This window comes from Conger conger, chromosome 9 (genome assembly GCF_963514075.1).
Source record: "Conger conger chromosome 9, fConCon1.1, whole genome shotgun sequence".
Taxonomy (NCBI): domain Eukaryota; kingdom Metazoa; phylum Chordata; class Actinopteri; order Anguilliformes; family Congridae; genus Conger; species Conger conger.
Window position 1 is genome coordinate 42,799,904 of NC_083768.1, and position 24,659 is coordinate 42,824,562.

At 43.0% G+C, this 24,659-nt stretch overlaps 1 protein-coding gene across 1 annotated transcript in view; it reads left to right on the top strand.

Annotated features, from left to right (window-relative positions):
• The first annotated feature begins 4,702 nt into the window (after positions 1-4,702).
• Positions 4,703-24,659, top strand: part of LOC133137909 (ephrin-A3-like) — an 87,621-nt gene continuing 67,664 nt past the window's right edge. Inside the window, exon 1 of the mRNA XM_061256318.1 lies at positions 4,703-4,812. Within this exon, the coding sequence (XP_061112302.1) occupies positions 4,703-4,812 (110 nt within the window). The remainder of the gene's footprint in view (positions 4,813-24,659) is intronic.

Below are 24,659 nucleotides of genomic sequence, written 5' to 3' on the forward strand. Positions count from 1 at the left end.
CCTTCCTTACTGTGCTGTCAGGGCACTCTCAGGAGCGTTGCTCCTTGAGGAAGAAGAATGGAGCCCCGCTGTCACTTTATTTCCGAGGGTGTGTATCACTAATACGGCTGTAATGCGGGCCGCGGTGTCTGGAAGCTCGCCGTTGTGCTGCTCTCAGCACTCCCCTGTCATCTGACCTGTTATCTGCAAAGTGGCAATTGTGGCGTTTTTGTTAGGCCATTATTAATGCATGTTTCCCCCCGTCGTTCCGTACCTGCGGTTTAGCATTTCTGCATAAACACATGAAAAATTCAGCGCCGACGTCCACGCCCGCGCCGGGCCCAAACGAGCTTTTAATGTTTGAACAATGAATCGTACGGGAATGCCGAATTAAAAATTAAAAAAAGAATTCCTTTCTGTTTCTTTCTGAATATATATTGATGGATAAATATTAGAGCCAAATGAATTTGTTGCATAATTAATGATGCCTTTCAAGATATGTCCCAATGTCCATATTTGAATTTGTCAATCTCTATAAAACCACCACCCAATTTTTTTTTCTTCCCCTAAAAATAGATCGCTTTGAATTCACAGTTTTAAAAGCTGAGGGGGGAGAGAGAGGGAGGAGAAGAGGAATGGACTGAGAGGAGATGGAGGGAGTGAGAAAAGGATGGGTGAAGAGATGGAGGGAGGGAGAAAAGGACGGATGAAGAGATGGAGAGAGGGAGAAAAGGACAGATGAAGAGATGGAGAGAGGGAGAAAAGGACAGATGATGGAGAGAGGGAGAAAGGGACAGATGAAGAGATGGAGAGAGGGAGAAAAGGACAGATGATGGAGAGAGGGAGAAAGGGACAGATGAAGAGATGGAGAGAGGGAGAAAAGGACAGATGAAGAGATGGAGAGAGGCGTGGTTTCATGCAAGAGATGGCGGTATAGGGCAGCCATCATCAACTCTGGATCTCAAATCCAAATCCAGCCCTGGTTTTCTTTTCTCCCAGGCAATTAGCTCAACAATTACTGCTAATCTTCACACCTGACTCCCGGGTAAAGGGAGGATGGAAAAGCAGCAGTTCCCAGACCTCAAAGGACTGTGATTTGATGATCCCTGGTGTAGGGAAAAAGTGAGGGAGAATATGAGGAGGGATGAACTGATGAAACTTTCTTTCTCTCTCTCTCTCTCTCTCTCTCTCTCTCGTCAGCCATCCTTCAGTCGCCACGGCAACATGACTGGAGGGGATGCAGGCAAGACGGCGTTAGTGATAAAAACGAGAGATTGACAGACAGGCCAATCTTAAAACTGTATTTTAACACTTGACTGACACACAGCAATTTTAAATCACCCGGGCTCATCAGTGAGAGATCAGAAATGGTCAAAATTTATACTACCACCCCTCCCCCCTTCTCTCAACCACCCCCCCCCCCCCCCCCACCCCCGAGCAAGACTATTTAAATGCTGGAGGAGACGTAGTTTCCAAGAAAATGTTTGGAAACACAGATCATGACCATGTAGACCAACCATCACCAAATCTGGACCTCGAATCCAAACCCAGCCCTGGTTTTCTTTCTCTCCCAGGTAATTAGCTGAACAGTTAGTTCTAGACCAGAGGTGTCCAATCTTATCCTAAAAGGCCCGGCGTGGGTGCAGGTTTTTGTTTTAACCCAGCAGTAACACACCTGATTATACCAATGAACTAATCGTGGTCTTTAATCAAGACCTTGATGAGTAGAATCAGCTGTCTTAGTCCTGTGCTAAAACAACAACCTGCACACACACCGGCCCTTTCTGGATAAGATTGGACACCCCTGTTCTAGACTGTCTTCACTCCTGACTCCCAGGTAAAGGCGGGGTGGAAAACCAGCTGATTTGACGATCCGAGGTGTAAACAGTATCGCTTTTCATGTGTCCCTCCCCGTTTATTCCTCTCCCTTTGTTAGTCGAGAGTTTCTTCTTAATTGGCATGCACATTATTCACGACATTTTCTACTCGCTGTTTGTTTTGCTTTCGGTTTTTGGAACGCAAGATGCATAGCCCGTCTGTGGCAGTGTGCTACAGGAGAGTTTGGCTATTCCCCCACGCATATGTTAATAGCCTCCTGCCTGCTAAAAAAGAGCTCTGGGCTATCATTAGGAAAGCTGACTTAGAAAGAAAAATCCCACTTATGCTTGTTTGATTATTGGTTATTACCTTAAACTAAGATTTATAGCTACACAATTAGACCATTCTCGAAAAAGGGCTCGACTAATATAAGTTACCATTCCAGTAATGAATTCAAACGAAAATGTATCTCTTTTGGCTTCATTTTCAAAATGAAGAGCATTTATTAGCATTGAAAAAAAACCCACTTCCAAAGACTTCATATCTCTGAGACATTACTTTATGTACAGTCCAGAACATGCACAGAAATGCTGTAATCTAAAAAAATAATATTGTCATTGACATCAACCGTATTTTCCAACATGTGTAAAGTTTTATTATAATTCAATGGAATCAAGCCTCTAAAAAATATTTCCCCAAAACCAGGTTTCATAATTATTGCTACCCCTGGTTTAATACTTTGTGCTACCACCTCTGGCAAAGATGACAGCCATGAGAATTTTCCTATAATTTGTGATATGGTTAGAGAACATATTTGGAGGAATTTTCGACCATTCCTCCAAAAAGAACTTTTCAAGATCATTGAAGTTTTTAGACTGAGAAGGATGTTGCTCAAGATGGATATACCTGGTAAGTTTGCCACCATTCATTTTATTTTTTTAAATGAATGCCATTAATGTCATTACAGTGCTAAGTGGTAGGCTTAGACATTTATGTATTTGTCTGTACCCATTACCGGACTTGTGATGGTCAATTACCATCTCTCTCTGGATTGACAGTTCTTTGGCTTTTCCCATGCTGATGGATGACAATGGGATTTCATATGCTCGTTACTTTCTTTCTCTTAGACTGCGATTAACTAAATTAAGTTAAATTACATTGCCAATTTAACTTTGTTCGATTTTATTTACAATAATTGTTAGGGGTGTCAATAGTTTTGACCTATCACCTATGGTTTTCATAAATATAATAATAATAAATAAAAATATAATAATAATAATATAATATATATAATATAATGTATATTATAAAAATAAAACGCATATTATTTAATGAATATTATATATATATTATATATATAATATATATATATATATATATATATATATATATTGGTTTCATATGTTTGAACCTAACTTGAAGTATGCATTTGTATCTGTGTTGTATGGTATATGCAGCCTTTTTGCTTCATTTTTTATCAAGGGTGCCAATAATTCTGGTGCTAACGGTAATTTGTCACTCATATTCATATAATGTAAAATTTAAAAATGTAATTCTATGATATGTGATATGTAGACACCTAATTCATTACATTATCTTTAGAAGAACTAAAGATTTGGTAGTTGGACTAGAGGCTGTGGATAAATGTAATACGTGTGAATATGAATTTCAGGTCTGAAGCATCAATCACAATGACGTACTCTATGCCTACAGTATAAGCACTGGGAAAGGTTAACCAAGACCAAATGCTAATTTTCTATAGATCTAGACCCGGCTGTAGAGATCCAGGCAACCAAGTGGCCGCTTCCAGCTGCGACATCAACTCCTTAATCCCATGAAACATGCTTTCTTATCATGTCCATAACCGCGCAGTTAATAATTATTTTATGTAATATTATGTAATGTGCGCGCGCATACGCATGCACACAAACACACACACACACACACACACACACACACACACACACACGACAATCACAACCATGTGTTTTTGGAAATTGTGTTTAATGGGCAAGTTAAGCAAACTTAACAATTACAGTGCCCGCGGCTTATCGTGATTTTGTTTTTAAATAAGAAACATTCCGACAGGTAAATGGTTAAACTTGAGGAGGTGGAGTTACCGAGTGAACAACCGAAGACTACCAAACAGGGAGAGAGAGAGAGAAAGCGAGCGAGCGAGCGAGATTGGATGCGAGGGATGCTGGATAAAAAGGAAGAAAATCTAGCTAAGGAACTTCCAAACGGACGGTTTTGTATTTTTTTAATTTTATTATGTAGGATCTACCACGCGTGTCAAATAATGAACAAACGAAGTCAATAAAAAACTGTTATCAAACATTTGTACTGGAAGAAATAGCTTAATTCCATCAATTTGAAGTAAACAACTGGTAACAGGAACCACTCCATATCTTTAAATGTATCTACGTTGCCCAGGACATAATTTTATCCAATTGTTCCTGTAGTTATTTAGCCGATATCACCGCTCATTCAAACACGGACCCGCATCCTATAGGCGGGCAGCTGTTTTGGCTTATTTCTTTCTTTCAAAATAATGTCTTTGTTTTTATTTTTGAGCGGACAGTTTGTGGACATAACAATAATATAGTACCTATTTTTTTATCGACGCTAATGAATCTTTAGTAGCTGAATCAATTTTGCAGTGCTTAATTCGGATTTGGGGGGAGGAAGGAACATCGCAATGGAATTGGAGTTCAACAACACGTAGATAAACACTTCTGTCTGTACACAATCGTTGAAAACAAGGAGCCTCCCCTGCTTCCTCGGCGTTTTTATTTCTTACCGGGATGGTCTGAACGCATCCGGCGGGATAGAGCGACTGACACCGGAGAAGCGAAAAGAGCGACGGGCGGAGAGATACAGAGAGAGAGAGAGAGATCAGAGGATTATGGCTCTCGCAACGTTCTCTCTCTGTCTCATAACCCTCACCTGTGCAAACTTACACCTGGTGTATGCCAACAACCGACACGCCGTCCATTGGAACAGCTCGAATATACAGTAAGTTTGAAGACCCCCAAAAAATCCTATACGCGCTTGTATTGCTGTGTACTGCCGCTAATGTTTCAATTGCGAGATGTGTAGTTCGATTTCTGCAAATGATGGTTCTGATGGCAGACGGGATAGCCTACTCTATCATACAGAATTACACTTAACTGCACTGCTAACAATTCGACATCCAAACTAAGTTATGCGTAATATTTTATCGGTAAAACGTTCTTTATCCTCATAGAATTTTGTCACACTCGCAATGTATATGAAGCACTCCGAAGCATGAACATGTTTAATTCCACCTAGTCTGGCCTTTGGATTGAATAACGGTTTGAATGAACGTGCTCATTTTTTGGGTTACATATGTGCTTTGGCCCAATCTAATGTGTGCTGCGTGGTTGAAAAAACAATAATTTAGTGGCTTGGAGTAATTTTTTCAGCTCTCGCAGACATTGCTGTATCATCAGATTTCATGTACCAATTACGGTCACATCTGTTTAACTCGGCTTCTCTCTGTTCTGTTCCGGTGGAACACTAACAGTTAGGCTTAACTTACACGAGGGAGCAGTGTTGCTTCTACGTGTCCTGTGTGTGGTTTTTCCGATATTCCACCGACATAACTTGTACCAGATACCGAACATTTTGTGGGTTACGATTACCCTGTACTTTGCGTCTTCATTCCTCTCCCCTTTTTTTTCGTACGCAAACGACACCTCTGCGCCCCATCCTTGCTTAACCCTGGCACATGCCTGAGGCAGTTTGGGATTTAATGGCTCTACCAGCGTTTGAGAACTCTCCTTCAATTTCTATCTCAAACATTTAAAAAAACCCTTACTGCCTGCTCACCCATTACCTTTAACCCTCGTCTTTTCATTGTGGTTACATTTTTGAATCGCTATCGCTTCTTCTACCTCCTCTTGCTTTCTGACGGATGACCTGACAGATTCTGTATTTCCCCCTCACGTATTCCCCTCTGTGACACACTGCAGTCGTGCATTTTTCGCTTTTTACCCCCCCTCCTCCTCCCCCCCCGCCCTCTATCTTCCTCTCCCTGCTCTGCCTCTCTCTCTCTCTCCCTCTCCCTCTGTCTTTCTTTCTTCCTGACCTCAATCTGTTCATCTTGTAGTCTCTCCGCCCCGGTGTCTCAATTCACTCCTGGCCAGGTGCTTCCATTACAACCACATTTATATTCCCGGACGGCCGTCAAGTTTAGAAACACAAACGCACACGCAGGCAGGCACACACACACACACACACACACACACTCAGACACACACAGCCGTGCTACGCAGACTAATATACATTTTTTAAGCAGACATGCACGTTACAGCCCAGCTTCAATCTACCGCATGTGCAGTGTGCCTCATCTATCACTTAGAGTAATGAAATTAGGCAAGTGTAACCCTTTTCCATTTTCTTCTCGAAGATTATGAGCTCCACTGTCAGTGAAATTAATGGAAAATGTGGGGGGAAAAAATGTATAAACTCAAAAGATATGAACAAAGCAGGTGGACCGATTCACAGGTTCGACCGCGTCGTGCTTCGATTAGATTTGGGTGTTTATGACTGTGCAGACAGTGGATTATTGGACAGGGAGTGATGAATGGAGTCATGGCATATCTGATGATTTTTTCGGGAAAGTTAAACTGGTACCGAGTTAGACAGGGCCCAGTTCACTCTCTGATTCTAGGCACATTTCCCAGCATGAGAGCTGAGCCCTTTCTGCTGGAACAGCTCTTTTTCCAGGATGTACACTCACATACACGGATTGCCAACGTCACTCACAGTGAATAATATTAATGCACCAATGTAAAAAAAAAAAACATTTTACAAATGGTGGGGAAAGTTCCAGCTTCACTGAAATGTCCTTTCATAACGATTGTGTAAATACTATGAGAAACACATACTGTACCTTCTTTCTTACACATATTTGTTCGGTTTCACAATCCTGTGCGTGGCAAACGCTTGATTTAATCGAGTCCTTCAGTAAAGAAGGTAAGGATACGTTGGCGGTTCGCGTGAAATGCTGGCGAGCAGCAGGCCGGGCCAGAGCCGTCAGCATCGGCCCGTTATTAGCCTTCGCAGTCAAGATGAATTATTGTCTAATATTTTGCATCAAAATGACATCAGCAGTCCCACCAGGGATGCATGAATATTTAAAAAACCGGCATGCCGGCAAGCATGCCCGGAGTGCCGATGAGCCCTAAGATCTCTCTCTCTCTTCGTGTTCAGATGTATCGGCCTGCGTCGCGATACGGCGGAGGGTAGAAATCGAACAAAGACCCGCAGAGTTCCCAGCAGCCGTTGAGGAAACACCTGCCCGGAATCTGGCGCTTTAATTTTTTTTGGCGGCTTTCAGCTTCCAGCGGCGTCCATGTTGGTTTTACTTACTGCCTTTTCTTTTTTAGAAACTCCTCTGTGAATAAAAACGCCGCTGCTTATCGAGGATTTTCTTTCTTTTTTTGGGGGGGGGGGGGGGCTAGATATTGTGCAAGGACGGCTCCTGCAGAGCTCTTCTCCCTTTGACAGACTTGCCTTCCCCCTGCTGATGTGCCCAGATCAACCTGCAGCAAAATCCTCCCCAAATGCTGTTAAAAAAAAATAACTCCGGGCGTAAATCGTGTGGAGACTTACATTATTTACTATGACTGGGAAACAGTCTCTGAGTTTTCAGCTGTTTGGTATCAAAAATAATAATGGGCTTCAAGCTATCACACAAGATGCATATTAAGAGCGGAGTACACCTGCGGGCACGGATAAATTCAAACGGGAAGACGGGTTCAGATCTGTATGCGGGAGGCTATTCACAGCTCTCAGTTCCCTCTCGAACTACTATCCAACACACTTTTTGTGTTGCTATTTTGCGTTATTTTCAACGTATGTTGTGTCAAAGGTATTGCTTACAAACATGCAATTCCTGTGGTACAAATGGAGGCTTTTTAAAGCAGTCTGCGTTGAAAGTAACAAAATATGTGTGTGTCCTTAACAAGACGTGGAGGTGTGTTAAAGAATGACGTTGTTTTATCTGTTTTGAGAGTGCAGACGCTGTTTTAAACTCGGCTGTCCAGACACCAACCGGAAAGGGCACTAACTCACGCAACTCTGATGATTTTCTGATGCCGCTGTAAAGATTGTTTATTGGGAGATCAATGTGTCACATCTCGCAAGGTTAGAAAATGGATTGCTTTGGAACGTGCTGGAACATCTTCACCCACTGCGCAGGGAAGCTTTAGGCATTGGCAAAAAGCGCTACAGTAAGTGATGCTCGTATCATTTTTGCCCGTCCTAAAAAAGTATTTATCGATGAACACATTGTCTTGCCGAAAAAAGGCCCACGGTTTTATTAAGATGAATTCGTTTTATCAGCGTTGAAAGCAAGTGACACGAACACCTTTTTGGCAGCAGGCCATCTGAAGGGCGTGTATTAGGCTTGGAAATCGATGCCTTGCAGCACCGCACACTTAAGTTGAAATTTACAACTAAATTGTAAAGGAGAAGCAAGCGGAAGAGCAGATTCAAATCCCGAATGTTTACAAGCGGTGGCTACGCGTACGTCAAGTGTGTGAAAATAAAACAACCATAAGCTGTATTTCTTAATTCAATTCGGCTCCATTTTATTTTATTTTATTTTGTATAGCACTTTTTACAGGGAACCGTCCCGAAGATGCTTTAGGTAAGAGTAAGAGAAGGAAAATTGCCCTGTAACCAGGCCTATACCCACAAAAAGCAGGCGATGTAAAACGGCAGCGTAAAACTGGACTTAAAGGACCTCCACCTCCAGGTCAATCGTCTGTTAAGTATGATAAGCAGTATTAGTAGTATTCACAGTGCGTGAATCTTCAGAATAAAGACAGTTAAGCCTCATTTTAAGCCTCATTGTAAAATAATAATGGATTTGGTTCGTAATATGAAAAGAAAGGCTGTATCCTACACTCTGTGAGCACTTTATTAGGTATTCATTAGACTTATTTTTTAGACTTATTAAGTCTTCTACTGCTGTAGCCTATCCACCTAGAGGTTTGATGCGTTGTGTGTTTAGAGATGCTCTTCTGCATACCACTGTTGTAATGCATGGTTATTTGTGTTGCTGTCACCTTCCTGTCAGTTTGGCCCTTCTCCTCTGACCTCTCTCATTAACAACACGTTATTTGCACCATTCTCTGCAAACTCTAGAGGCAGTTGTGCATGAAAATCTCAGGCGATTTGATTCAGTTTTTCACGGTCAAAGTCACTCAGATCACATTTCTTCCCCATTCTGACATTTGGTCTGAAAAACGGCTGAACCTCTTGACCACGCCTGCATGCTTTTATGCACGTAGATGCTGATTAAATATTGGCATTAACAAGTCTACCTGGTGGACAGGTCTACCTAATAAAGTGGGTGTATAACTGAGTGTATATCTGACTGTCAGGAGGTAAACGTTCCTTGAAGCGAGTATCATGACTGTTCCTGAGCGTTCCGTCTTGGGAATGTCTCTTGTATGTAGCTTCCAGACTTATGATGACTATCGGTTGGCGTTGCTGACTTTGGCCTGGCGTCGTGCCGTGCTGTGCGTGGGGACATACGCGTGTGCAGTATTCACAACCTGCTGTGGCTCATACACGGCCATGTTTGCCATTGTTTGACCTTTGACCCCCAGACTCGCCTGTCTCACCCCCCGAGACAGGACGAGTGAATGTCTACAGACATAGACGGCGGTTCAGTGTTCAGGGCAGCCTGGTTTTGAGGTCTGGTCCTTGAAACCAAACGTGGTTGATTTTGTCGCCTGATTCTTGACTATCCGCCTCCCTTGTCAGTGGTGTGCACCTCTCTTTGTGATTTTGGTGTGCTTCCAAAGTCACGGCGGCTCGTGCGTTGCCTCTGAGCATTTGTGTGCGACAGCTGTGTGAGTGTGTGTGTGCCCACATTTTTAATTGTGTGTGTGTGTGTGTGTCTGGCCCTGGGCTTGGTGTAATCTCCTCTTCTCTCTCTATCTCTGATATAATCTATGAAGGCGGAAATCGGCCAAGTTTGCGTGTACCTGAAACGCTTCATTAAAAAGCAGTTGAATGATTAAGAGGAGATCAATTTTAATTGGGCCGGCAACCTGTAGTTCTTCTATAAAAAAACACCTAATTCAGCCTTCTTGAAGAGTCAAAATAAAGCCACCCAAAAAAAAGAAAAAGAAAATGAGTATGGAAACATTCTGTAAAAAGAGATTGTGATCTCAATGGGGTCTTCTTGGTAAAATAAAGGTCATCTAAAATTAATAAAGGAGGCAAAGGCACACGTTTAGGATTAGAACAGACTTTGTCTGTCTTGCTTGCTCCTGGCTCTCCAAGTAATCCCAGACAGCCTCCATCAAGATTTTATCTGATAAGCGGTCTGTTATTAATATATTACTTTATTTAACAAAATACAAAACAATTCTCTGCAACATTAATTTTTTTGGGGAATATGAATGTTTGGAAATTTCAAATATGTTATTTTATACTAATGCAGAAAACGATAAAAAATAAAGACCAAATCTGAGACCAAATGTATTTATATTTAAAGAAACCTAGGGTGCCGAGGGCTTTTGCACAGTACTGTAGATCACGTTTAGGGCAGAGAGCCTCTTCAGAGGCTTTCAATTATCTGAAACAAAAAAGACACTGAAACAAAATGGGGGCTGATGTTCACGCAGGACTGAGTGTTTCAGGGCACTCCGGCTAACGATCGGGGAGAAGGAGTACAACTTAAAAGAACGAGGCACTGGTGATTCAGCCGTAGACACGTAGCTGTTAGAGTGCTGGTAATAACATCAGTGCCTAATCTGTGCTCGAGTTTGGACAGGGAGAGACTCTCTGAAGGAGCTCTCAAAATCTGTGTAAAGTGAGATATCGTATGAAATGGCTGGCTCTTGAGAATTAAACGCTGGGACGTGGACACACACATACACAAACACACACACACACGCACGCTTGCACACACACACATTCGGTTAATCTCAGTCTAAAATAACTATATTGTGCCATTCCATCTCTTCCTGTTTCACTAGGGTATAAAAATGAGGTAACAAGCATGCAAAATCCCTTTGTCAACCATCAGCATGGGAAAAACAAAAGAATTATCAATTCAGAAGACACAGATGGTAATTGACCATCACAAGTCGGGTAATGGGTACAAAAACATGCATTAACGGTTAAACATACCACTATAGCACTGAAAGTACAATAATAAAAAGGCATAAAACATATGGAATTGGCAAAAAACATATGGAATGGTTGAAAACTTGCCAGGAAGAGGAAGCAAGTGCACAGTATTAAACCATATCACAATTATAGGACAAGGTTCCTGGCTGTCGTCTTTGCCAGGGGTGTTTGCACAAAGTATTAAACCAGGGGTGCCAAGAATTGTGGAACCTGTTTCTGGGCATGTTGGATTATTAATAACTATTATTTTTTTTATGTTACAGCACTTTTTCTGAAGATTTAGCAGGGCTGCAAATAATTCTGGAGCCTACTGTATGCTTGCAGTGGAGAGACATATATTATTAGTTGGGTTATGAGAATCTTTGTAGGTTTTTTGTGTAGTGACAGGTTGTGAGCCAAGGGGCCCAGTGCATTAACCTTCCTGGGGGCCCAAAATTCTTAACGGCACCCCTGCGCACGCACACACACGCACGCACACATAAACACACACACAATCAAACACACACACAATTTGCGAGCCGGAAAAAAAGTGGAAAAGTTGTCAGTCCCCTGGTGGCAACTGAAGATAAACTTATGGAGCATTTCGCTTTGTCTGTTTTGACAGATAATGGAAGTGAGATAACAGGATAGGAAACCGAGCTGCAATTCAGTTTGAGCTGCAATATTATCATGTCTTCAATGGCTGGAGTTGAGAGAGACAGGGCCTGGATTCACAATGGGCCTGGGCTTAGGCACTGAGCGCCTTGTGAGCAGTGAGTGAGCCTTTTCTTGCGAGAAAGATTTAATCTGCACGACTGTGAATATTAATATCAAAACACATTAATACATAAACTCTATTAATATTTTCAAGATCAAAAGTAGGCTGGGAATTAAGTAGACTTCAATTATGGGATCTACAGATCTTCAGGCCCAGTTTGAAATGGATAACAGCAAACCTCAAACACTCCCCCCCCCCCCAATCAATCAATAAATAGCATAAATAACTAGATAAATAATGAAAACATTGCATTACTTTCCCTAAAATGGTATTTCACACTGTGTACAAAAAAGCAGCTGGCTTCAACAATGCAGCAATCAGGTGCAGCAAGTATGTCCACTGGTATGAATCACTGTAGACCGGAGGGAGATGGGGGTGTTGGGGGTGGCTGTGTTTGTGTGTGTGTATGTGTATATTTGTGTGTGTGTGTGTGTGTGAGTGGGGGGGGGGGTCTGGAGATTGAGTGGGTGCAGGTGTTTCATTTTGACAGGCAGTGATAAAACTGGCCCAAAAAATAACTAATATAGGTATGACGAAACGCGTGACGAAGTCACAGCTCTGTATTCATTTCTGTGGAGTTTCTGATTCACCCGAGCTGGTGATTAACAATTAAATTCTGCGGAACAAATCGCTATTTTTTTTGTCAAATTATTATTATTTTTAAATTATTAAATTTCCTGGCAGTATGCAGAATATCTATTATCTTAAAAAGAAAAACAGCTTTTATCATTTTTACATTTATTTTGAGGTTACCGAACCCTGTCATAGAGCGTAATGCACTTCATTAACTGGGCCACAGTGATTTGGGTTCGTAGTCACGCATTATATTGGTAAACACACTTGTACGTGAAAGCTAGTGTATCATACGTTGAAAACAGCATTACTCCTCTTAAATGGCACTGATAAAATATTGCAAGCAACGGTGGTCAAATTAAGCTGGTGGTAATGACATTACAAGTAGTTTTCAGTAGTGTGAAAAACAAATTGGGCCATTAGAATGTGTGAAATGAGTTTGTTTGAGGAACTGTGGCATTTGGTATTGGATAGTTAATCATATAATTAACTGTAAGTAAGAGGAGCCTTTTTGGAATACGATCACTGTCAGACCTGGGTGCGATACATTATTTGAAATGCATTTTAACCCTTTTAGCTGCCTCTCGTGCAGTTCTCTGAGGATTGTCGCCATGGCAATGTTGCTGGCGCTTTCACTATCCATCCATTTTGTAACTGCTAAGTCCAGGTCAGGGTCGCCGTGACAACAGGGCACGCAGAGCAGCCCAAACATGCCTCTCCCCAGCGACCTCCTCCAACTATTCCCCAGGTATCCCAATGCCATCCCCGGCCAGCTGGGAGATATCATCCCTCCCACGCCTCCTGGGTCTGCCCCTGGGTGTCCTCCCAGGTGGATGTCCTGGAACACCCCCAAAAGCATCACCATCAGGTGCCCAAACCACCTCAACATTCTCCCCTCGATGCAGAGGTGCAGGTCCTCCAGGATGGCGGATCTCCTCACCCTATCCAGAAGAGCAAGCCCTCCCACCCTGTGGAGGAACCCCATTTTGGGCACTTGTATTCCAGTTCTCACTGGCCTGGTCACTACCCATAGCTTCTGACCATAATTGAGGGTCAGGACGGAGATTGACCGGTATTTCAATCTTTGCCTTTTGGCTCAACTCCTTCTTCACCACCACCATCTGATACAACGACCGCATTACTGTGGCCTCTGCACGGACACAATGGTCAATCTCCCGATCCTTTTTTCTCAAGAATAAGACCCTGAGATACTTGACCTCCGCCACCGGGGGCAGTTGTTCCTCCCTCACTTAAAGGGGGGGGACAAGGTGCCTTTTCCCAGAGAGGACCGTGGCTACAGACCTGGAGCTGATCACTCTCGTCCCAACCACATCGCACTGAACTGCCAGCTGCTCCAGTGTGCATCGAAGGTCAGAGCACGTCAAGGCCAAAACGACAACGTCACCTGCAGAACAGCAGCAGACATGCCCCCGCTACGTCCCCACCCTCCAGACCTCGGCTGTGCCCTGAGGTTCTGGCCACGAGCACCAGGAGCAGGAGGGGAGACCAGCCACCTGACGCCCAAACTGAGCAAGCTTGACTTCGTGCCAAGAACACAGCTCTCGTTCCGAGTGTACAGGGACCGAAATGCTCACAGTACCGACTCCATCACCCCTTACTCCCACAGCACCTCCCACAAGATACCCGGAGGACCACAGCCAGGAGCCTTCTCCAAGTCCACAAAATACACGTGGACTGGATACACACATTCCCGTGCCCCATCAGCTATCTATCTACGAGAGAGTGAAAACATGGTCCGCTGTTCTGTGGCCTGGATGATCGCCACTAGCGTAGCTTAATTTGGCCACTAGCAGCCTGTTAGTAAAATGTTTAGCATTTAGCGGTTCTTTGATGAATCTTATGCAAATCGTATTTATAAGATGTAAGACGAAGCTTTTACATGACAAAATTGCTTCTTTTGTATCAAGTATGTTTGTTCTTTGAAGGCTTTAAATTCTGAGACAAAGGAAAAGGAATCATTACTTATTTATTTACTTATTTTCAGATTCACTTTTGTGTTATAATCATGGAAAAGTTGTGACTTTCAACAGGAAAATAAAGAGCCTCATCATATTTTCAGAACAGCAAAATGCAATTGGTCTCTTAACATATTCATTCATTTAACTTAAATTTGTCATCCATTAGTAAATGGATGGCAAGGAAAAGCATAACCTTGGACCAAATTATATTTTAATGGAAAACATTAATCAATCATGCATGCTCACTTGAACGATTACCCATTAAATTGTAATTTTGCATTGCAGGAGCACACAGTAATTTTTTAATTATATGTCTAAATATTTAAATTGTTTCTTCCTTAATTACCTTTTGCACGGGGAGAAGTTTGGGCTTTTACAGCCAGTGTCAATAAACACATTCTGTTTGACTTGTCAAATAAGCTAACGCTACCTACTGCCGCTAACATATCGTATTCTTTTTTTTTTTACTGCATTTACTATCTCATACCACTGATGAATTTTAATGCAATAGCATACAATCCCGCAGCGTATTTCACCGCATATTTAGTAGATAGTTCAGTGTTTTGGGGAATTTATTTGCTAATTATGATGCTAATTAAAGAGAAAAATGCTTTTGATCTTTCGGTTTTCGTAGCTGCCGGTTTGAAAACTCATCTGTGACACCTGCTCGTGTTCAAAGGGACGGTGAGCCAAGATTTTATATTTTTAATTTAGTTTTATTTTTTGCATATGCAGTGGTTTTCTCAGCGTGGTCAAATCCCTTTGTGCTGTAGGGGTTTATAAATATCAGTCTTCACGCAGAGCTTTGCTCGTGCGCGGCGGGATTGTGTGGGATTTCGGGGGATGTGATCAGCCCGTGACCTTCTGTTAGCACCTGACACCATTTACAGCAGTGAATGTCAGATATGTTCAGGAATTAAAGTGCTTAAGAAGCGCTTGCTATCGGGAGGATTTGAGCATGCTTAAAAAAGACATCTGCGGTTTGCTCTTGACCTGCAAATGATCCAAAGAGACCAGATATAGATCCGAACGTAAGACGGCGTTGACTACAAATGGAATGTGATTCTTTATTTATTTTTGTAAACCACACGGTAACATGTTAACCGTTAAATCGAAACTCACAGGGTACACGCAGTCCTCATTGGACGCGTGTACTCTGCGAGAGCTGAATTAACATTAGATGTTTTGCTTTGATGGTTTACTTATTGTGTTATTGCAAACATCAAAGAACATGTAATGATATTTTCACATAACTGCATCGCTGTATTCCTGTCATATACTGTACTGCCATCCATATCTGATTCTCCACATTAAATGTAGTAAAGGATGAATGATATTACTGCAATGATATAACAGTTGGTTTCACCAAACGTGTGCTACACCTTAACCCCTATCAAGAAACGGTTCAAAGTGCTTTAATGAATTCTAAGGACTACTAGCTCCACGCAAGGTTTGAACTGTGCTTGAGTTTTGAAGATGTTCATTTATTTAAACGTGGCTGCCAGTCATTGCACAGTTCTGACCTCCGGCTGCTTTGCTTTATGGTGCAGAAGAGTTCATCTCTATCCGCTGTGCCGTGGGCAGGTGTGTGGCGCGATCCGCTAAAAGGCTTATTTTTTTGGTGTTCCTCGCCATGTCCTGTTGCTTGGCACAGCTGCCGTTGGGAAGTTACCTATCAAATACAGCTTTAATCAATATATTATTAAGACATTCTCAGTGTGTGCAGTGCTCAATCAACCGAAAAATTAAAATAATCAAAACGGCCTTTTTAACTTTGGCATGTCCACCTAAGAGCTTCAGTTAAAAAGCATCTCTCAGAATAAAATAAGATGCATTCAGTTAACAGCACCCTACATAATAATTATTCATGCACCAATGAGTAGATATTGTCAAATTACATTAAATTCAATAACATTTGCCATATACAGCACAATATCATCTCCTAATTATCTTGGGTACTATTCATCAGAATCGATCAAACTTGTATTTATATGTATCGAAGTGTCTGTTCTCTAGTCTTTACATATTTTTCACAAATGAATACGGGCACTTGAAAACATGGGACAGGCCTTTGGAAGCATTGGACAGGTCTTTAAACCACGTCAGTGCTTTAAGCATTCATTGATTCCTGAGTCATTTGTAATAGGTCATTCAGTTTCCCTTTCCAAGGGTCCTGCAAAACAAGGAACGGCCATTAGCAATCGATAACTAGGGTGTCTCGGTGGCGCAGCCTGTAGAGCACTGACCGCATGCTCATTGCGAGCCGCGACGTCGGCGGTTCGAATCCGACCGTCCAACATTTGTTGCATGTCTTCCCCTCTCTCTCGCTCCCATTCTTCCTGTCTCTCTATACTATATACTGTCCAATAAAGCTGAAAAAAGGCCTAAAAAATATATAAAAAAAAAAAAAAAGCAATCGATAACTATTCATACATACGAACACGGACACATAAAGCGATACCCGTGTTAAAACCCGACCTGACACGTTAGGAATTGGCCTGAACCATCCGGCAGGCCGGCGGACTCAAAGGTAAAGAGACGCGCTACGCGGCGGTCTGCTGGCTGGGCGGGGAGGGACACGGTGCGGACGGAGAGGGGGAGCACGAGCCAGCGATCGGGGAGCGACATTAGAAAGCGCTTCGCCCGGCTCCCGCGCGCCGCGGGGTCCGCCACAGATGTCCTCGTTAGCGGCCGCCGGAAACGAAAACAAAGGCGCGGGCCCATTAAATCCGCTGTAATTGGCGGCCGTCTGCCTATTAAAGGAAGCGATTGGGCGTGCGTGTGCGTGTACGGGCCTCAAGCCGGGCCTGGGAGGGATACTCACCCCCACACGCCACGCCGCAGAACCTCTGAACTGTTGGGTCGTTTACGGTACGAGAGGCGACCCAAGTCGGCCGTGAGATCATCAGGCAGAGCACCTCCACCACACACACTGCGAAAAATTTTTTACAAGTCTTAACAAGCTTATAATAAGACTTAACATCTTTTTTTTTTTCTTCTCTCATGTAGAAAATATGAGTTTAATATTTAAATCTGAGTTTCAAGTTATTTTCCTTCTCACCCCATAGTCAAACTTTCTCACCTCATTGGCAGTTAGCGCTTAACAAAATAGTAATAGAAATAAGTCTAAATTTGAGACAAAGACTAAGATTATAAAGAGATTGTTAAAACTAGACATTTTTTGCAGTATATCTTTTTTCAGCAACACATAATACATGTTTCCCTTGCAAAATTTCCCTCAATCAATGGGGGACGAGGACAATGTCCTTAATTCAGCTGAGCCGTTAGGTTCAACCTGGGCTTTATGGAGTATGCTGATTTACAGGAAAGGATGGTAATTTACGCTTGAAGAAGACCTTTCATTCGAGCCGTGATGCTAGGGTTTTGGCACTCGCCGTGAAAGCCGGGGTGTCGACGGAAAAAAGACGGGGGGAGAAAGGTCTTGTGAATTAATGCATTTATGGAACATGCCATTTTTCTGATGATATTCATGGGAAGTGGCCCGTGCGGATTCTAAGATGGAGGGTTACTCTTGTGGACCGATGCACAGAAACAACTGCGTGGTCCCATTTATTTTCTGATCACAAGCAAGTCCTTCATCAGGATCCGCTCAAGAGCGGACCTGCCAATTTTATTTAGGGGCAACCTGGGCCTTCACATTAGATTGCTTTCGCCTCTGGAAACATTCTGCATAGGCCTACAGTAACGAGACATCAAAGTCCTTTCTCATGTTCTAACTGTAGGCCTAGTTTTCCCCCACATAGCACTGGGTCATAGTTTTTGTCGGTTGGTGTGAGAATATCGAGATTACTGTAAAACATATTTATACGCAATGACATTCACCTATGAAGAAGTGGGTCTTTGATAGCCTACATTGCCTCCCTCATTTCCTGTATAATTGCATATTTATCACACTGAATGGCTTCAGATCTTTATACAAAATGTAATATTTGACATTTTGGGGAACCGGAGTAAACACAAAACACATTTTTTAATTATTGTTTCATTGATTTAATGAAAAAGGTCATCAAAAATCCATGTGACCCTTGTGAAAATTTAATTTTTAATTTTAATATGTGGTTTCAATAATTGCAACCAAATACTTCCTATAAGAATTGGCAGCTATTGGATTGCTCATTCCAGATTCTACCACAGCATCTCGATTCAAGTCAGGACTTTGACTAGACCACTCCAAAACCTTTTTGTCCCGGGAGATATTTTTAGAATATTACATTTTGTCTGAAGATCTAAAATCAAAAATACACAATAATAGAGGAAATCAGTTGGAAAATGCTTTTTCACAGCGCTGTGTGTGGTTACTACGGTAACCGTGGGCCATGGCAAATAAAAATATCTGCTGAAATAAAAAGCATTCTTTAACCTTTCATATAAGTAACACATTTAATTTGCAATCGAGCCGCGCGGAAATGTAGATTGTCTTAAGAATGGCACGGGAGCAGACGTTTGTTTGTTTGCGGTTTACTTACTTCATCCACATTGGATGACTCATCCAGATTGTTCCAGTAAACAAACTATGATTAACACATTAGGCTATCAGTCACAATATTGCGGATAGCGAAGTGCTAATGAAGACTATGCATACACCACACCGTCGGGTTTCTCAGCCTTGCAGTGGGAGTTTGTCACAATGAGACAGGAATGTCATGACACCATCTCATTTTAATATTTTCCAATTCATAAAAAAGGGCTTAGCTGGGAGACGGCAAGCCAATGTTGAACACCCTGGAGTCCACTGTTTCCATGTCATTAAGATGGCTGATAAAAAATAAACACACACACACAATCAGGACTGAGCAAAGCACAGAGAAGCCAGTCTGTAATGAAATGTGGTTTCAACCCCTTGATTACACACATTTAGTGTCTTTTTAGTTCATTAGTTATTTGGTGCATTTTAAAAAGACAAGAGTATTTATGTTTTTTTTCAACTGGTAGTAGTAGTTTTTTGGCAAACATATGTACCCAAATATAGCTTGTTGATGTGTTGATGTGTCTTCCGAGAAGAATGACATCATCATGCATCTAGAAGGTGATCTGGTGCCAGTGGATGCTGTTTAATCCAGCACACTGTCAACCACAGTTTACATTTTATTATTATGATTTTATGGTAATTGTTGTTCAGTTGTTTGCTATGTAAGATCTTAATGTAATATGAGGGCCATAATGTTGGCTCGCCTGCACCCATCCACTAAAACAAACGATTCAGCTCATTACCTAATCAAAGCCAAGTCACCATACCTGCGCTTCTCAGACTGCACTTGCTGGCTAAAGGTCTGCTGATAATAATTACGATAATACAATTACATTAATGTTCTTATCTGCTGCTCAATCCAGGTCCCCGAGCCAGTATCTTCCCATGGTGGAGAACACCCACACGAGATCTACCTCACAGGGGAAGCATTTTAGTTTTGTTTCCCGAAGAGCTCTTGTCTCCGGTGGAAGAGTAATCACGGGCTTTCCCCTGACCCGGCTCTACCGCGGGGCAGCTCTACCTGGGCCGAGCCGGGGGGGGGGGGCAGGGCGGCCGCGGATTGGTTCCGCGGCAGATTGACTCCGGCCGACACTGGATACAATAGCGGGGTTGGCCCATCGCCCAGGAACAAGCCGTGTTTATCCGGTGCGGAAAACCCATCTACGGAATGTCTTTCTCAACGCCGGTGCTCTTCGCCCGAGCTTTTTTCATCCCTGCCTCTCGTTATTCCGCGTGCCGGTGAACTCGCCGTAATTGCGTGTCTGATAATGGCGAAAGAGGGCGAAGAAGGAAGCCGTCTGGCCCTGATTTAATTCCTCCAGACGTTATTTACGCGCGCGCTCCGGTTCGTCGGCTAATGTCACCGCGGTCCCGGGGAGTTATTAGGGAGAGGAGGCGGCATCGATTGTTTAGGCGGGAAGATAAACATTTCAGCTCGGGAGTCTGTATGCGGAGGCTGCATATAAACAGCATCATTTGCCGCCGTCCTGGAAGGGGAACCCGCGCACGCACACGTCTGTGTTTGTCAGGAGCCGGTGAGCCGTTGCACAGAGTTCGGTGAGAGGCCTGGCGAGTGTCGGAGGCTGTGGGGAGCGAAATTAGGAGGGAGGCTCCAGAGTCTACAGCCGCCCAGTTAAAAACGCAAAATTCCCCGTTCGGTTTCGTCAGAATAGTTGTCCCAGAATAAACACGAGCCATGAAGACTTTGTTTTGTTTGGCTTTTTGACGGAAATCTAGAAATTTTCACATTTTTCTTGGAAACCTATTTATTCTCGTCAGGGCTTAAAAAAACTGCCAGCCTTTTCATGGTTACAGCTGGCATCCTGAAAGTGTTCAGAGCAAGTGATGATCGTGAGCCACCTGTTTATCTACTCCCGAGGCTACACCTGGAAACACAGGTGCTGCAGATCCTTTGTAATTTCATCCCCCGAATGACAGTGGAGACAATGCATAACTGCAGCCAGGACTTCTGTTTTTGTTCACGAACCCTTCTGCAAACACACTAAACCCATTTCAAAACTCAATGACTCGAATGCAAATGCAATGAAATACCACCCAAACGGAAGCCTTCGGTGTATTCGGTGGCGTGCGTGAATATGAAGGTGTTTTTGACCCAGCAAGGCAACGTAACGGCATTTAAATGACAGTAGTTGCCACAGAGGGGGCGAACTGATTATTTCTGACCCCCCCTAACCTCGAGGACACGATTCATTTTTTTATCAGTTATGAATTTGAATAATTTGGTGAAACGGTTGCAGGTTTGGGCTCTGACTTTATGTCTTTGTCCTGGATATATTTCCCCTGTGAGATTAGGTGACTTTAACTCCCCACCTGAGGATGGGAATTGGGCACAGGCACCGCAGGAGTCACCAGACTCTTAAATAATATTCCTCTCCTCTCACTAGTTTCCTCTAAATAGATGAAAAGCCACCATGACACAGGAGAGCTGCTCACTCTGCTGATGCTCTGGAATATGCTGTGTGTGTGCAGTAATAGAGCAGGAAGGGAGAGGACAGGCATCTTGGGAAAACTGAAGGCAAGACATTACACCCACTGGCCACTTTATTGGCAACAGCCCATTAATGTAGATATCTCAGGTGTTCTTCAGACCAAATATCAGACTGGAGAAAATGTAATGTGTGTAACTTAGACCTTTGAATCACGGGGTTGGTTTGAGCAGGGATTCCCAGGGAGTCCTGCTGATCTCCAGGGATTTTCATGCACAACAGTCTGTAGAGAATTTACAGAGAATGGTGCAAAAAAAAGAAACAAACAAAAATAAAAACATCCAGTGAGCGGCAGTTCTGTGGGTGAAAACAGCTTGTTAATGAGAGGATGTGGATGGTCTGCAGAAGTATGATAATCTCATGTCAACTCAAGACACTTTTGGACCACATCGCCACAGATTTTAATGAGATTTGACATGCTGATTCGGCCTTATAAGAATCAAATCAAATTTCAGGATTATAATCACTCATAACTCTGTACCTTTCATTTTGGGATGAACATAATAAATGTGCAAGATTAAAGCTAGTGAAGACAAAGTGAAACCCCATTTCTCTGCGACCTACATTAATGGAGATAGGGCAAGTCAAAGTCATGGAGTCATGCTAATTAGTACAGACTCTGTTAGCCTATACCTTCCAGATGAACAGTTTGGGTTCCAGAGGTTTCTTAAGGCCAAATCAGCATGCCAAATCTCATTACAATCCATAAAGGCCCAAAAGTGTGCTGAATTAACATGGAATTACCCACCTAATAAAGTGGTCACTGAGTGTATACTTTTTCCATTTATCAGAAAAATAACTCCAGGACCTAATATCTGTGGCAATGACACTTCAAATTAATAAGTATAATATCCCATCCTACCATATTATAAAAAATTAATTAGATTTTGCATTGAAATTGACAAAAATATATCTTGCCTTGCAGCCACAATGATGCTTAATGTCCACCCAGGCCTATTAAATTCTCATTTAACCCTGGATTAACTACTGCAAACAAAAAAGAACAATATTCCCCCAAAATACAGTGGCATCACACATCTCACAAATCCATTCAAATATGAAAATGTACTTTCATCTGAGCAGTTATTGCATTTCTGCTTGCCTCTCTATGAAACATGTCAATACGTCTAGTTCAACTGAAAAATGGTTCAATGTAAATGCAGCTCAAGAAATGCATCCAACCTTCCTCTCCTCAATCCTAAATTGATAAAAGTAAAGAAAAAGAGGAAAAACAGTGTTTAAAAACCAAAACAATCATATACCCTCAAAATTGCACAATGACAGGATTTGTTTTTTGTCAAGTTGGACGTTTAATATTATTTTCCCTTTATATGCTGACATTTACCATGACGCTACCGAAACAGATGCCCTGACGTAATGATTTCAGAAACATTTTCAAACTGGGCGTTGTTGAGAATATCAGGCCATTTTTAGGCGTTTATAACATAAACGCTGTGTTGTGGGTATTTGCGACTTGTGTACATCTCAGCATCGAACTGGTCTTCTGTTTTTTTTGTGATAGACTTCTTTTCATTGTGTGTATGAAAACATTACACAAACATAGTCTGTCAAACATCACCCCTGGCTCCCCTTCCCACCCCTGGCAGTCTCCCCCTCCCCTCTGTGTAACATTCAGCAGGGTTATCTGTCATTATACTTATTTGTCATCATTATGTATCTGTTTATCTGCCATTATACTTATAAATGTAAGCGTATTTAAGTACAACATATGTACCTAATATTGTAAATGAAGTACATCATCAAGTATTCAAGTTACAGCCATCTATAGGTTTCTTAGTGGGTCAGTGTCTCGTACCGTCACACCCCTGGGAGGACAGAAGAGCTGGACACAGGGAGACGTGGAAATTCCGGATTGCACCGGCGTTTTATTACACTGTGGAATGGGGAGAGAACGAGAGAGCGAGAGTGTGCCTAAAAAATGAACAGAGAGTCTTCGCCCTTCCCCCGCACGTGTTCTGGGCAAAAATAATAAAGGCAAAATAAGAAAAGCAAAATAAAATGAACCAAACTGTAGCTTTTTGCCCACCAACACAGTTCCAGTCTCACGTTCCAAGACGGTTCCAAGACGCCTACTGTGTAAAGAAGCACACCTCATAAACTCCTGGACTGATTCGTAGTCCAGGTGTGTGCCTGCTTAACCAGTAGGCGTGGTCCCTGGCTCTCTCTGCTTCCTTCCTGCAATCCGAGCCAACGTGCCACAGTCAGTAATCATTTTTACCTTTGGTTTTTATCCATATTTTGAAAGGGAGTCTTCTATAACTGTGTAATAAAAAAGTGATACAGATCTTTGGATTTAACCTCTCATCTTTGGAGTACCTCTTCCGCACTCTTTCAAATGAGCTCAGTCTCTCAAATTGAATGAAATGGTGAAAGGAAGCCAGCCGACGTAGGCTGGGCGAACCCGAACCCGAACAGGAAGCTGACGGCTTCGGTAAAACGTATCAGCGTGAGCGGTTTGACGCCAGACAGAGGGGTGCACAGCCTTGAGTTCGCCTTTCGCCAAACCTTTGGGTTATTCATTTCTGCCTTTTCTTCCTGCCAGACTGTTGCGCTGTCGTCTGAAAACAGCAGTCGCTGGTATAAATAGGATCTTGTCGGTCTTAGTTATTGGTAACAACTCTCTCCCCAGAGTCAGAGTAGCCTACACCTCACACGGCACAATGTAATTCGCTGAACCCGTTTGATCGACAGGAAGTTATTTTTCATGTGACAGATCTGTTTCACTCGTAGTTATTGGCAAGAGCCGGCGTAGCCAGCACGTCACGTGACACAATGTAATCCGCTGAACCCTTTTCGCGGACAGGAAGTTATTTTTCATGTGACACATCCGTTTCACTCGTAGTTATTGGCAAGAGCCGGCGTAGCCAGCACGTCACGCGACACAATGTAATCCGCTGAACCTGTTTTTTCGCGGACAGGAAGTTATTTTTCACGCGACGGATCCGCTCGGAAACCCGCCGGCGACACTGGGAGCGAGCGGCTGATGCGTTCTGGGACGGAGACGGCGTTAAGCGGTCCCTGAACACAGTCGCCGCCGCCGCCCGGGCGACTGCGGGTCGCGGCGTTTCCGATTGATCCCCGGACTCTCCTCCGCGGCTGTCTTAACAGCGCCGACCCGCTGACCCCAATATCCACAATCCTCCGTGTCTTCGCTCACCCCGCGGTGAAGGAAGAAAAATCAAACAACGCCACTGTGGCCAAGACAAATCAACAGAGAAGCCGAAGGAAAAGTGACCTAACATCTCGCTCGCCTGGTGGAACTTCACCGGGCCAGGAACGGGGCCCGAACGCGGAAAAGCGTTTGAATCCAAAACGATTACGTACCGTGTTCAGCCCAGGTCTGCTGTCTTCACTCT